General features: G+C 39.9%; 1 protein-coding gene across 1 annotated transcript in view; it reads left to right on the plus strand.

Annotated features, from left to right (window-relative positions):
• Nucleotides 1–7,421: 7,421 nt before the first annotated feature.
• The window catches only part of LOC126426618 (uncharacterized), a 94,953-nt gene continuing 89,757 nt past the window's right edge, over nt 7,422–12,617 (plus strand). The window contains exons 1-2 of the mRNA XM_050088508.1: nt 7,422–7,548; nt 10,445–10,510. Coding sequence (XP_049944465.1) covers nt 7,522–7,548; nt 10,445–10,510 — 93 coding nt within the window. The 5' untranslated portion in view covers nt 7,422–7,521. The remainder of the gene's footprint in view (nt 7,549–10,444; nt 10,511–12,617) is intronic.

The raw sequence follows: 12,617 nt of genomic DNA on the forward strand, positions 1-12,617 counted from the left end.
AAGTATGAAAAACAAACCAGCTCCAACGCTAAGCGCTCACAGTAAGCTTCAGTGGATTGGAAATAACAGCCAACCACTTGTGAAATACAGGTTTATCAAATCTTGAGTATGCTTTTGATGGTTTTAAAACCGTCTTTTTCAGACTTATACACAGCCAATGTGGGAGTCGTTAACTCTGTCCAGTACATCTCATTCACTTAATCACCATTTAAAATGAATATCTATATGTAGTAACTGTTTACTGTAGGGCTTTGTCTTAACACTGAAGTCTTACAGTAGACGGTTACTACGTATACATAAAGTATTTAAAATCGTTATTAAGTGGATGAGATGTACTGAACAGAGTCACCGACTCCCACATTGGCTAAAGTTAATGCGATTTTATGTACAATATCTTCTGTAGAAGACGGTTTTAAAACCGTCAAAAGCGTGCCCAAAGCTTAATAAACCTTTATTTTGCCAACTGCTGGGCTGTTACTTCTAAGCCGGCCGGGGTGGCCGAGCGGTTCTAGGCGCTACAGTCTGGAACCGCGCGACCGCTACGGTCGCAGGTTCGAATCCTGCCTCGGGCATGGATGTGTGTGATGTCCTTAGGTTAGTTAGGTTTAAGTAGTTCTAACTTCTAGGGGACTGATGACCTCAGAAGTCCCATAGTGCTCAGAGCCATTTGAACCATTTTGTTACTTCTGATCCACTGAAGCTTTTGCGTGGATAGCTGCTGAAGTGCAGCTGTTTTCAAAATCGATCAGAGTGAGTTAAACCGCGGCGCGAATGTCGGTAGCTAAACACAATATGTCACTCAGCAGGACATTCCCTAACGGCTGCTTTTGACTGTGTTATTTTTTCTCTGAAGCACCACAGGGCTGTTCCTGTTTGACTTCCAGCACAGCCGAAATGAGGTTTGAAAATGGTGGTTTTTATAGCTCTGAATGATGGGTTGCATGTATGATACGTGTGTGCATTTTGTTACTGCCTAAACTGTTTGTTGAGTGTGCCATAAGATCTCTTGTCTGATGCGTCGCGTTAGTGTGTGTGCCTAATTGTTGGATGAGATCGTGGACTGATGTGAAAGCCTTTTCATACAGAGATTGTGATTTCTTTTTGATGTAGATGGAGATGGGTGGCACGTCTAGATGATCCCTAACGTCTGTGTTTGGCGTGTACCTGTTAGCATCAGCTGTAGTGCAGAGGACTCTGCTCTGTAGCGACTCTAATTTGTTGATGTGGGTGTCAGACGCAATGGACCATGCCTCTAATCCATACAGTATGGTTGACAAGATGATGCTCTTGTAAATCCGTTGCTTCGTTTCAGCTCTTAGTCCTCTGCCTTTGAGGAGCAGGTACAGTCGGTTGTAGACGGTGCAAGCATTGGCTTTGGCCTTCTTTATGCGTTTTCAGAAAGTGGGCCATCTGTCTAGAATGATTCCGAGGTAGGCCACCGAGTCGCTCCACGGAATGTCCCTGTTGCTCAAAGCAATCTCGCGTTCTGGTGGAGTTAATTTATTAGTGTACATAACACTAGTTGTGTGCTATTTCCAAGAAGCTGTCGTTGAAGATAACTGTAGCCAAATTGTTTGCAATTTTGGCTACTTCTTTATACTAAGTGGTTCCTTGTAAACGGACTCTCACTGAATTTTGATAAGACACAGTACATACAGTTCCGTACAGTAAATGGTATGACGCCATTAACAAATATAGACCTTAATCAGGCAGGTTCGAATCCTGCCTCGGGCATGGATGTTTGTGATGCCCTTAGGTTAGTTAGGTTTAACTAGTTCTAAGTTCTAGGGGACTAATGACCTCAGCAGTTGAGTCCCATAGTGCTCAGAGCCAACCTTAATCAGAAGCATATAGCTAAGGTGGAATATTCCAAATTTTTAGGTGTGTCCATTGATGAGAGATTAAATTGGAAGAAACACATTGATGATCTGCTGAAACGTTTGAGTTCAGCTACTTATGCAATAAGGGTCATTGCAAATTTTGGTGATAAACATCTTAATAAATTAGCTAACTACGCCTATTTTCACTCATTGCTTGCATATGGCATCATATTTTGGGGTAATTGATCACTGAGGAATAAAGTATTTATTGCACAAAAGCGTGTAATCAGAATAATTGCTGGGGTCCACCCAAGATCATCCTGCAGACATTTATTTAAAGATCTAGGGATATTCACAGTAGCTTCTCAGTATATATACTCTCTTATGAAATTTGTTATTAACAACCAAACCCAATTCAAAAGTAATAGCAGTGTGCATAACTACATAACTACAATACTAGGAGAAAGGATGATCTTCACTATTCAAGATTAAATCTAACTTTGGCACAGAAAGGGGTGAATTATACTGCCACTAAAATCTTTGGTCACTTACCAAATAGTATCAAAAGTCTGACAGACAACCAACAAGTGTTTAAGAAGAAATTAAAAGAATTTCTGAATGACAACTCCTTCTACTCCATAGAGGAATTTTTAGATATAAATTAATAGAAAAAAAATTTAACAATTAAAAAAAATTTAAAATAACAAAAAAAAGAAAGTTGATATATTAACTTAATTATGTTGTTAAATTAACTTAATTATGTCATGTATCGGAAAATTTGACTCGTTCCACATCATTACGAAATATCGTATTCATGATCTGTGCAACTAGTATTAATCTAATTTAATCTAATCTATGAATATATGTGCTTTGTGGCAAACGTCCAAATCAGCAAATGTATCGACTCATTGACGTTTTGACTCTTCGCACCAATACATTTCTTGAGTAAATTCTCATTCAATAGGTCTTTGTACAAAGATCTGATTGCCTCCTAAACTTTTTCATCTAGTGGTGGTTTGTGCTTGTAAGTCTTCAATGTCCCATCTACTTCAGCCTTCTTCAAGTCACACCAGCAATTCTTGTGCCAAGGTTTGTCATCTGTTGAAATCTTTTGGTGGAAGGCAAGCCTATACTGCTTTCCGCATTTCATCCTTGTCCTGTGCCTTTCTCCTGATAGCCAAACCATAGTATTTTGTTAAATCCAGTGCTAGTTTTTCCGTTAATTTACCAGATCCTTTTCCACCAAGTCCATTTGTTATCTTCTTTTGTGCTCGAAGTTCGGTACCCATCCGCTTTTCCCCATGACCAACACATTCGTTTTTCATCACAGTGACATTTCCATATGGATCCAAATCGAAGATGGGCGAAACGTTTTGCCTACATGTTCTTATAGTACAAGGTATCGAAATATGAAATTACAAAAGATCGATGTTTTGAAATTTGTAGACTGGAAAACCTCTTTAAAAGCAGTGCAGCGACAGTTGCGTTCAGAGCCTGCTCACCGTACATCACAAACGGAGGACAGTACGGCAGCGGGGAGCCCACACGCGCATGAAGGAACTGAAGTAATGGTGGCAGTCTTAAAGGCCCATGTCGAATCGCTGCCACAACCTCGTGTCGCGCTGCATATCCGCGCAGCCTATCACAGATCGCGCTGAGGGTAACGTCAGGTACAGTGTGTAAACTTTTAGATGGCAGACCTCTCACTAGTCCTGAATCGGCAGAAGTCGGTAAACGTCGGGAGGCTTCGGTAGGCACGCAGTTTCGACTGCTGCCAACATTACGTAGCTGACTGTGTTGTACGAGGTAGCCATTGTCGTCTGCTTCGTTGTTGTTTTGCGCTGTACTGTTCTGCGTGTTTTTATTGTGCAGTTGTGCTAAACGTTATCAAAATGAGTGAAGAGGCAGTTGCTGGTCCATCTCGGGAGTCGCCAACAACCCCTACCGGTAGGCCTACGGTTAGAAGGAAACCAGTATTACGTAGTGATGCTCGCAAAATTATATTGCGTGTGATTGAATGCTGCGAAAGGGAAAGGGAGCAGAAAAAATTGCTTCACCCCATTTACAAATCTTCAGTGGGAGCTGCTACACACACAGGACAAAGCATGCCTAGCATTGGAAGATTCAAACAGTTTTCCAAGAATCATCCTGGCAAGAGAAGGTGAGTTTCCATTTCAGATATTTTGTTCGCGATCACTTTGAAGGAGCCCCCTATTTACTGATATATGTGGATACTGTATGCGAAATACGTTGCGATTAGAGTTAATAGTAACGAAATAATACATTAAAACGTCATGCCTACCGCGGCAGATTTACGGTATGTACTGAGAAAATGTGGTAAGCGACAACCTTCTTTCCTTTCATTATTTTGTGGGGGGTGTCAGCGAGAAAATTTTTCGTAAAGGTTTGAAATTGTATGTAACGTTTGTTGCTAGTCGCTAAGTGCTCTCATTCTCAAATAGTGGATGCATTAATCTGGTTATTTCCCCGCGGTGGCATCTCATTGTTTATGACGTCATATATCCTCAGGAATGTGTCTTATTTCTTTTTTTTTCGGCTAGGAACCTTCGTGGGCGTACGGAGAACGAATCACCAAAATTTCATCGCAATCGGAAGAATGGTTTGGGAACTGACAGAGGGCAGACATACATACATTGATTTTTATATATAGAGATTGACAGTTACGTTATACTATATGACTTGTTTAAGTATATTTAAATTTTATAATTAATAGTTTTAACATTGCAGGGAATGAAATAAAATGAAAAGAGAATTACGAGCAGTGGGAATCGAAACCGGGTCCGCTGCATAACAAGCCTTTTAGAATCTCATTTAGTTCGCTTTCGTTCGTTGCATCTGCTCGGGGCGGACGTCGCAAGACACCCGTCTCAGTTCGTCGTTGACCCATTAACTGAGTTTTTTTTATTACAGAGGGCAGCTAACCCTCTGACTGAACACGCTGAGCTACCGTGCCGGCCTCTAATCAATTGCGCTACGCATGCTACGTTGACCTACCTGTTGTAACGTTGTCTATTACTATTTTCGGGCGTTCGGAGAAAAACTCACCAAAGTTTCATAGCAATCGGACGAATGGTTTGTGAGCGCATAGTAGACAAACATATATATATATATTTTAATGTACATGGCGATTTCAGTTTCGTTTACGAACAACATTTAAAGCTTGTTTTACTTCCAAGCATTTCGTCTGCTTCAGTGTTCGATTTGTGTTTTTACCAGTGGGGGGGGGGGGGGGGGGGGGATGTCTTAGGGGGTTAGTATTATGTATGTTACTAGCTTGGACCGTGGCTTTACCCATGGTTAAACAGTTATTTATAAATAGATGTTAATGCCGAAAGTCACTATTCATGCGTAAGCACTATCAGAAAAGCCATGCCTTGTTATATCTTTAAAAGTACATTATAGGTAAAGCTTATTTACAAAATCATCTACATACAGATATACGAGGGGAATTCAAAAAGTAAAGGCACATTTGTGAAAAGCTGTAGTTATTCTGATGATAGAAAACTGAAACATGCGTTATTTTTCTACATAACCTCCCTGGACTTCAATGCAGTTTTCCCGACGTTTTACGAGTTTTTTTACTTCATCAGAAAATACGTTTATCGGTTGCATCTGTAACCAATTTTGCACCGCAGCAATGACGTCTTCATCACTTTGAAACCTTCTTCCCTGTAGTGCTTCCGTTAAGGGTCCAAACATGTGAAAATCGCTTGCAGCCAGGTCTGGACTGTATGGTGGATGTTCCAGCACCTCGAATCTCAACTCCTTTATTGCGTCGGCTGTCCGTTTGGCAGAATGTGGGCGAGCGTTATCTTGCTGCAGGATGACACCTCTTCGCAGTTTTCCACGACGTTTGGATCTGATTGCGGGTTTTAGTTTCGTACGCAACACATCACATCCACCATACAATACAGACCTGTCTCTAAAGCCTCGTTTACGCTGGGGCGACGTCTTGCAACATTGCGGCATGCTACGGAAATGTGGCGTGCGTCGTCTTGTCGTTTAGTTCTAAATGTTTTGAAATGCTTGCCTACTACATAACACTTTTTCAAAATTAATAAGCATATATATTAATAGTAAGACTGTATTAAAAACTTTCAGTGTTCGGCTCCACAAATTTAAATTATATGTGAAGTTTTACTCCAGTGCGTGGGAAATAAACATCCCAGGTTGGGGTGCATAAACTAAAACCAGAGGAGGGGATGGTCTGATGCAGAGGGGGGGGGGGGGGGGGAATCTCCCCCATCCCCCCTGCAAATCGCACACTGGTCTGCTTTCGCGTAAGCATGACGCGCAATTTGTAGTGCCAGCACTGCAACTGGTAAGTGTGCCTTGTCCCCCCAACGGCTCCTCACCCCTCGCCAGCCAATGCTTGCTTCCTCCTCTCCCCGCACTCCCCTTACAACTCTGCCGACTTTCAGTTAACACACTGTACTAGATATGCACAAAGACGAATTGGAAACATAAACAGTGCACACTAACGCCATGTGGTTGGTTCATGAAGCTCCGTCAACATCTGAATGGAGAATGTTGTCAAAACGACTGTATTTTACCTTACAAAATTGAAAATATTTTAAGGGTCATCATACTGGTCGACAAAATTTCTAGTATTGTCAATAAGTCAATACGCGCCCACAGATGGTCAATGTATTTACGGTTTAACAATATACTGAACGAGTGAAGGCCCACTTATTGATGGTGTCAGTCGTTTTAGTATACCGAACGTTTCATAAAGTAGTATTGACAATAAAGACCTCGATAAGTAACACACTTAGTAATTTAATATATGGTTTTTTTCATAATATCGTTTCAGTTTCGTATTCTACCTATTGTGTGAATAAATATCGCCATAGTGTCCATAATTGTTGTAAAGTTATTTATAGTACTTGAAAACCGTCTTTGCAATTACTAGAAATATCTAATAGCTTCACCATACGTGCTTCCATATGCCCGTTTCGCTTTCTCTTATGAGCAATCCGCAACATTGTTATTCAGTATACTCTACGGTTTTTCCATATTTATTATCTTAGAGTACGCTGTTGTTGACTGTTGTCAAAGATCACTGTTGTGTTACAGTTAAGCAGTTGCAATTTGTAATTTTGTGGGAATTCACATATTACGTTCTGCAGGTAATAAATAAGTGACTAGTGATTGCAAAAATGAATGATGGACAGACGAAAAATTATTTTGGAACTTATTTAATACTACATTTTCATTATCATCACTATCTATTTTGACGAATAAGCAGCTTACGAATTTTTGTTGTCATAATTGTATTGATTTAATGTTATTTTCTGCCACATTTGAACGTGCTATTACTCTGTATTTAATTGGTTGTAATTGCATCACCTACGGCATCTTCGATTATAGTTTATGGCGAGGGTGAATTTCATATGCAATTGTTTCAAGTTATGTTTACCTCAACAAAACGTTTGTTATTTTCACTGAGCTTATAAAATTTCAAATTTCCAAAGGTACGTAAATAACTTTCAAGTGTTTTAGAGCCTATTGTGCACCTATACTGTCTACCAATCAATAAAAATGCTAGGTAGACATGTATGTATAATGTCTTGGGAACTACTTGCGATTTTCGCATTGTCTGGAAATATCGCTACATGTATCTCAGAAGCAACTGCTGATACTGTGATGTGTTGTCCGAAAGTGTTGTGGCAGTATCTGTATGCAGTGGTCCCCTGAGAAAGTGAAAGTAAGTGTTAAATAATTTGTGACCGACGAGGAAAGATTCACAATGTGGTTCGCACGTTGGCTATATTAATATCGTTGTGTTGGCTTGCATACCCCGTATGATAAGATACAGTTTCCGTTCCATAGACCCAAAAATGACGTGATCCTCGTGGGTGAGGGACATGTCAGAAACACACACACCATAGAATGTTTGAATATAGTACTCACTTTCTTCTCATTTGTCAGGAGACGTTACATTACATTAATCCTTGTTCCATAGATCATGAATACGATATTTCGTAATGATATGGAATGTGTCACTTTAACATAAGTTTTCTTTGCACAAAATAATAATTTTTTTTGCAGTTACTGCTTCATATGTAAGAATTCATCTATTTAGTAGAAGGAGTTGTCATTCATAAATTCTTTTAATTTGCTTATAAATGTTGGTTGGCTATCTGTCAGACTTTTAATACTATTTGGCAAATGACCAAAGATTTTTGTGGCAGCATAATTCGCCCCTTGCTGTGCTAAAGTGAGATTTAATCCAGAATAGTGAATATTGTCAAGATATGTGCATACATTACAGTAAACTTGAACCCCTAACATTTTCAGAATTAACACACCGACAGATCGAAATACAGCTATGCCCTTTTAATAGATTTATCATAAACAAAATACCTAATCTAAATTGTTGCGACAAAGTGCAGTCAAAATTGAAATCTGACAGCCATTTTTACTTAAGCTGCTCTGACAGTCACTGGTAGATACTCATCTGGAGAGCAGGAGGAGTTACCCACCAAAAAGTTTTTCAAACTCTGTTTTAGCTTAAGCCAAGTTTTTAACATAATAATCTTTGGGAAAGGATAATTAGGAAGAAGAGGGTTTGCTATTATGTGATGTATTGTTCATCAAAATTGTGGCATGAGTGGTGGTACTGTCATATTGTCAATACATACAAGTTCCCACAATTATTACATCATTATAGGTACTAGTTGTGTTGGAATGAAAGAAAAGGCTACAGAATGTATCCATTATGTTATATTTTCTGTGCAACATCGGAGTGCTTTTAGTTTTTGTCTAGTTTTTTCAGCTCTTTCGTTTTGTTTATCGTGTGTATGTTAGCTTGTAGTGATGTGTGTGTTTTAATGCAGTTTTGTATAAGAACACTGGAGCAGCTTACTGGAGAGACCAGAAAAAGTGTAATTGGTCCAGGCAGAGCTGATAAGTAAGTGTAATTTTCACTGACAAGAGGTAGTACACATTAGAACCCAACGCAACGTTCATTTTGGATATGATTAGAATAAAGTTAGGTCACTATATGTTTTGTTTTGGAAATTAATGTTAACTCTAAATCTTTACCATTCCTTACCAGTGCAATGTGTAGACTGCAGTATACTATATGTATTTCTGTGTGGTGAACGAAGCAAGGTTGCGCGGTGGTTAGACACTGGACTCGCATTCGGGAGGACGACGGTTCAATCCCGCATCTGGCCATCCTGATTTAGGTTTTCCGTGATTTCCCTAAATCGCTCCAGGCAAATGCTGGCATGGTTCATTTGAAAGGGCACGGGCGACTTCCTTCCCCGTCCTTCCCTAATCCGATGAGACCGATGACCTCGCTGTCTGGTCTCCTTCCCCAAACAACCCCCTCTGTGTGGTGAATAGAGATTCTAGCATGGCAGCAGTTGCTCTAAATTTTTTTAGAACTGTAACAATAATAGTTGTTGTTGTTGTTGTGGTCTTCAGTCCTGAGACTGGTTTGATGCAGCTCTCCATGCTACTCTATCCTGTGCAAGCTTCTTCATCTCCCAGCACCTACTGCAACCTACATCCTTCTGAATTTGCTTAGTGTATTGATCTCTTGGTCTCCCTCTACGATTTTTACCCTCCATGCTGCCCTCCAATGCTAAATTTGTGATCCCTTGATGCCTCAAAACATGTCCTACCAACCGATCCCTTCTTCTAGTCAAGTTGTGCCACAAACTTCTCTTCTCCCCAATCCTATTCAATACCTCCTCATTAGTTACGTGATCTACCCACCTTATCTTCAGCATTCTTCTGTAGCACCACATTTCGAAAGCTTCTATTCTCTTCTTGTCCAAACTGGTTATCATCCATGTTTCACTTCCATACATGGCTAGAATAGTAGAAAGAAGCAACTGAGTTGTAACCCTTGTAAAATTGACATAAAAATGTGGCTCACTGACTGATGAATGTATGGTTGAATTTTCATTTTATGTCCATCAGACTGAAACAACATATCTTACTGCAATAAACACATATGTAATGATATGAAAGTTTAGAGATTAAGAACTTCATTGCAGGCTGCATGACCAGGAAATACTAATTCTATTTTGTACTGACCTACATTAATGTGGACATGATTATAAAGCTCTTTGATTATTGTAAATATGAAGGTACTCTTAGAATAAATCCTTCAGCATTGACTTGGCAAAGGACTGCATGCCTAAGCTCAGTTTTAATCTTTTATTCTCCATCTATAACGCAGGATGACTCTACTGAATGGATTTATTTGGTAACACCACTGAAATGTATTAGTTGGTTTGATTGACCATTATGGTAATGTTAGACTACAAGTGGAAAAAGCAAGATACATTGCCTGCAGTGCTGAGAATGGGATGTTGTGTCAGAAGCCAATACTGCAAAGAAACGTCATCAATCTATATTCATGTGCTTGCACTGCATGTGATTTTGAGGTTCCGACTCTTCGTAATCTGAGAGCTATAGACCAGATCTTGTCATTAGGTTCTCTTTGTTCCTTAGCTGGTATTAGTAGATTCATTTCGTCATGGCTCATTTGCGATAGGTAATATGACTGAAAATATTACCTTTGAACTTCATGCCGTAGCAGTAACTGAAACTATGTGTAACCATTTTGATTCCTTGTTTTTCAGGGTCTTGGAACTGCCATCATGGATGACAAGAAAACTAACTGGATTAAAAAAGAGGAAGCAAATGAGGTATGTACTGAAGCAGGCTCCATAGTAAGTTGCTCTTCTGTATTTATTTCTGTTTCATTCATGTATGTGTGGAGTATGGTGCACAGATAAACCTTACTTATACCATGTTGTGGATCAACTGAATCATACAGCCCCAACTGTCCACTGTTGGGCATGATGTGATGATGTTGTGTTAAATGATGCGGTGGCAGGACCATTTATTGGAGATGTATTATGTTTGAAGAGGATGTTTCATAGTGTTTGATGACATTTTCTAGTGTTGAGTTCGTGTTTTGAAATTTTGTTGGTATGTTGTTAGTGAGCGAGTGACGGAGTTGTTGGAATATCGGTAGCCATTGTCTACAGATTTGTTGTGTGGTTTCTGAATTACTGAAATGATGGTCAGTAGCTATACATTCTGTGGTGTCACCGCCAGACACCACACTTGCTAGGTGGTAGTTTTAAATCGGCCGCGGTCCATTAGTACATGTCGGACCCACGTGTCGCCACTGTCAGGGATCGCAGACCGAGCGCCACCACAAGGCAGGTCTCGAGAGACTGACTAGCACTCGCCCCAGTTGTACGGACGACGTAGCTAGCGACTACACTGACGAAGCCTCGCTCCTTTTCCGAGCAGATAGTTAGAATAGCCTTCAGCTAAGTCAATGGCTATGACCTAGCAAGGCGCCATTAGTAACATTGCACGTATCTATGGAGTCTCACTTATATCGTCAATAGCGATGTACCAAGGATGGATTAAAGTTAAGTATTCCAGAAGCTACGTACTTTTCTTTATAGCATTCATTACGTATCCTGTTACAGACCTATCTCTTGCCTGCGTAAACTAAACGCGTGCCTTTCGGCTACTTCCATGGCGTGGCTGTCTTGCTACGCCACAACACATTCCTTTGCCGCTTTTAAACTGTACGTTTGGTGTGTTGTTAGTGGCTCCAGGTTTGTTTTCTGCTTAGAAAACTATTTTGGTAATATATAGATAAGACAGGTAGGTCTTTGTATGCCACAGTGAGGGTGACATGGCCACTACTATAAAGTTCTTGCAGTTGTGTTGCTTGCTGGCTGAACTGGTCAAATTCCATGTTTGTGGTCAATATATGTAGTTGTCAAAATTTGGTGTCTCTCAGACCAGAGCCACTTACACATGGCTTTTTTGAAATCTGGTGATCTGTTTGTCATGGTTCCTGGTTTGAGAAATATAGACTGATGATGCATGATATTGTTTTCGTGGTATATTATTTTTGTTATAACTCACCCATGTGGTTTTGTGCAACAAGATGGGTGTTAGCAATCGTACAGTTGTTAGTTTTGTTTTGTTGGTTCAGAATTTATTAACTGTAGGGGGGATAGATTGGGGAAGGGGGTATACTGGTTATAGGATACCACCCATCTGCTTTGCCCCATGACATGGTTGCTCTGTGCAGCGATGTGTTGGGTGGCATCATCAAGCCGTGGTGCGTTTGCGTTCGAACAGAAATGAAATGTTGTTGTGGGAGGCATGGTGTATGAAGCGGTACCATTCTCTAATGGTTTATTTGGTGGCGATGTGTCTGGGAGATATGTTATTGTGTCATTTGGTGTGCAACAGTTGTCGAGATGTGGCGTGTACAAAATTATGTTGTTGCATGATGGAATATATTGTGCAGAAAGTTTTTATATAAAACGGTGTGTAATGAAAGTTAAACAGTACTTTTAGGTGCATGTGTAATCATTGAGCAGATGGATCAGTGTTTTAATCAAATCATGGGAAAAGGTAGGTGAATCAATGATTATTAATATATCAAACATGCAACTCTGTTACTAATGAACATTGATCCACCTAACTTCTCCCATGCTTTAATTAAAAAACATTGATCCACCTACCTTCCCCCAATAATTTAATTTAAAAAATATATTAATCTACCTATGACATTTATCAAAAACTATTTTCTCGCGGGTTCCACTGTTTTCTCCTATCCCACTCATCATTCTTCATGTTCAAATCTCATCATTCACTGCATGTATACAATGGAAAAGCTGCTGACACTGTAAGTGCACTTCTACTCTACGGTTGCACTATATACACTGAAGAGCCAAAGAAACTGGTACACCTGCCTAATATCACGTAGGGCGC

This window comes from Schistocerca serialis, chromosome 11 (assembly GCF_023864345.2).
Source record: "Schistocerca serialis cubense isolate TAMUIC-IGC-003099 chromosome 11, iqSchSeri2.2, whole genome shotgun sequence".
NCBI lineage: Eukaryota > Metazoa > Arthropoda > Insecta > Orthoptera > Acrididae > Schistocerca > Schistocerca serialis.